Source organism: Limulus polyphemus, unplaced genomic scaffold (assembly GCF_000517525.1).
Source record: "Limulus polyphemus unplaced genomic scaffold, Limulus_polyphemus-2.1.2 Scaffold7172, whole genome shotgun sequence".
NCBI lineage: Eukaryota > Metazoa > Arthropoda > Merostomata > Xiphosura > Limulidae > Limulus > Limulus polyphemus.
Window position 1 is genome coordinate 10,375 of NW_013672782.1, and position 3,071 is coordinate 13,445.

The following is a 3,071-nucleotide window of genomic DNA, read 5'->3' on the forward strand; positions in this document are numbered from 1 at the left end:
ATAAATATAATAGTACTGTCTGTTGTATGTCCATGTAACTACCTTGCAGGGTGTGGATAGATCTTCACCAAAAATGGTAAGGAGGTTCATTAGGTCGATGTGGGGGTACATACAAATTTTCAGTTTTGTGTTTTGCGATTTTTATGGGCGTTTTTGCATTTTTACCACTACCTCACTCTCTGTCAACGGATCTTCACCAAATTTAGTATGAAGGTTTGTTGGGTCCATGTGGAGATACATGCAAATTTGTGGTTTCACATTTTGTGTTTTGCTGTTTTTATGTACAATTAAATATAAGGGAAGCAACTTTTCATGTACTAAGATAACCTTTCATTAATCATGAATTTACATAACTTCCGTCCAGGGGACGGATACTCCAGCTAGTATATATATATTAGGAGAACCAACCCAAAGCAAACGTAGATACAAGTTATCCTCACTCTATAAAACTTAGCCCTAAATACTCTATTTACACAGTATAGACAATCACAGTTTTCATATTTAGTCTTTCTACTGAATTTGGAACATAAAATACTTACAATCCCAAACGTAGATACAAGTTATCCTCACTCTATAAAACTTAGCCCTAAATACTCTATTTACACAGTATAGACAATCACAGTTTTCATATTTAGTCTTTCTACTGAATTTGGAACATAAAATACTTACAATCCCAAACGTAGATACAAGTTATCCTCACTCTATAAAACTTAGCCTTAAATACTCTATTTAAACAGTATAGACAATCACAGTTTTCATATTTAGTCCTTCTACTGAATTTGGAACATAAAATACTTACAATCCCAAATTTCGAGCGTGCCATTCCTTAGTGTCACTCGATTTTCTTAGATAAGTGACACTGTTATATTTGTGTTTGTGGGAAGATATAAATTCCTCTACATGCTCCTTGTGGTATTCTGCCTACAAGAAAAAAAAAAGGCATGAGAAAAATGTTGCTTTACAAATCTTAACACTTATTAAAAAAAAAGACATTTTGTTTACTGGTAATCTGCTAAATTCCATGAACATACGCTTACAAATTTAAAAGTTATAACATTAAAAATGTAACAAGCACAAGATGGTTATGAGATCTGTCCAGGGGACCGAGCCCATGCTGGAAGAATTAACATAACTTTCTAAAAGTCTCTCAACATGCAATATCTTTTAACTTAACTCCCCTTGCTACACAGTAAGCCACATTTTGACGAGATATATCTGGCAACTTTAGTCAATACAACTCTACATGGTTTTGTATGGGGAAGACAAACTGGTCTAATATTTAAAGACACACACCAGACTTTTATACTTTGTCATTTGGTATAAGGCTGTTCAACCTGCTTACTGAATTTAGCTTTCAGGTTTTCTCCACTTTTTTAGCAGAGTGAACTGTAATAAAGAAACATTAAATATCTCACAACAGATAACATAACCGTATCATTACCAGCTGAAGACTACAATTGTGGACAGTGTCAGGGTCAGCATAATTGTATCATTACCAGCTGAAGACTACAGTTGTGGACAGTGTCAGGTCAGCATAACCGTATCATTACCAGCTGAGGACTACAGTTGTGGACAGTGTCAGATCAGCATAATCGTATCATAACCAGCTGAGGACTAATGTGTGTAATCAGCTATGGACAATATCAAGTTAACATAACCCTATCATAATCAGCTGAGGACTGAAGTTGTGGACAATGTGCACACATTAAGTATGTATACTATAACCTTTAATGCAGTATGTGTATCTTCACAAAATTTATTAGACTTTTAGTAACAATTACAATTCTTTTGTACACAAGAAAACCATAATTTTTAATGAAGTACTTTTACTAAAGATTTGTTTGTAAAAATATTGAGTCTGTTTCATCACTAGTCCGAATGCGAGGTGATTTTCATGTTATGATTAAAAAAACTATTCTTCGTCCCAAAAATCTCAAATATTATTTGCGTAATCTCTAAAACCTCCTAAGTACATCTCAAACGTTTCTTTCTAGTAAAACTTTATATTCTGTCTGTTATTTTCTCTACCCTAGCTATACTGGGTATGTCAATTTGACCGACCTCGTAACCACCAAAAACATTAGGAAATAAATATAAATTATTATTCTTTCGTTCTAGAATTACTACAAATTATAACATAAAAACATAAATGTTTAGACTAAATAGCTTAAATCTCATAACATTATACATTTATATATATTATGTTTATTATATTGACCTTTCAGCCATGGCTGGCTAACAATACAGAAGATACAATGACCAAGAGCACGTGCACTCATGGTACTGTATCCAAGAATATAAAACTGGCCTTCATAAAGTAACCTGTCTTAGCTGTGTTTTAGTGGATTAGTATTTTGTAAAATGCAGTCATATTTCAGTTATAATACATTATTACTATAATGAAATAAGTTCTTAAACTAATTTTTTTAAAACATAGAACAGTAAACAAAGAAGGATAGCAAACAATTATCTCACCCGGTTACAACCTTCGTACTCGTTTTCTGCTTGCCGTAGGTTGCTAAGCCTTGTAAAATTTAGTACGTGGAGGATGTGAAACAAAATATTTTTTTTTAGGTTTTATATATACATTTGAATAACCAAAAAATCATAAATTACTATATTAATACCATAAAATTCCACTGTAATTTATCAAACTTAGTAACTAAGCTGTATTTGGGTAAAAAAAATATGAAATTTTGAGCTCACTACAGTGTCAACTTACCCTCTTTGAATCCAGGGCAAAAAAAAGCATTTTCCATACAAATAATTTGCAAAGGCTCAGAGCTTTTGATTGGTTATTCATAGATCATAGATAAAATTAGGTTTACATAATCAAATGTCACAAAAAATTCGAAAGAGGTGGGCGGGCCCACTGTGTTTGATTCAGTATATGAAGCAATATCTCAGTAAATAGAAAAGATAGGAGGTTCATATTTTATATTCTAGGTTGTTAATGTCAGTAATTTCAGTTCCTAATTCATACAAAACTATAGACTTTGTATTTGAACATCAAAAACATAATTTAGAATCAATGGCGCATTCAACATTACCACGTGCATTCTTTTAATATT

At 32.3% G+C, this 3,071-nt stretch overlaps 1 protein-coding gene across 1 annotated transcript in view; it reads right to left on the minus strand.

The window, feature by feature from the left end:
• Positions 1-3,071, minus strand: part of LOC106474399 (procollagen-lysine,2-oxoglutarate 5-dioxygenase 2-like) — a gene marked incomplete at its 5' end in the record, with an annotated part of 23,660 nt that overhangs the window by 3,126 nt on the left and 17,463 nt on the right. Inside the window, one exon of the mRNA XM_022402705.1 lies at positions 800-921. Within this exon, the coding sequence (XP_022258413.1) occupies positions 800-921 (122 nt within the window). The remainder of the gene's footprint in view (positions 1-799; positions 922-3,071) is intronic.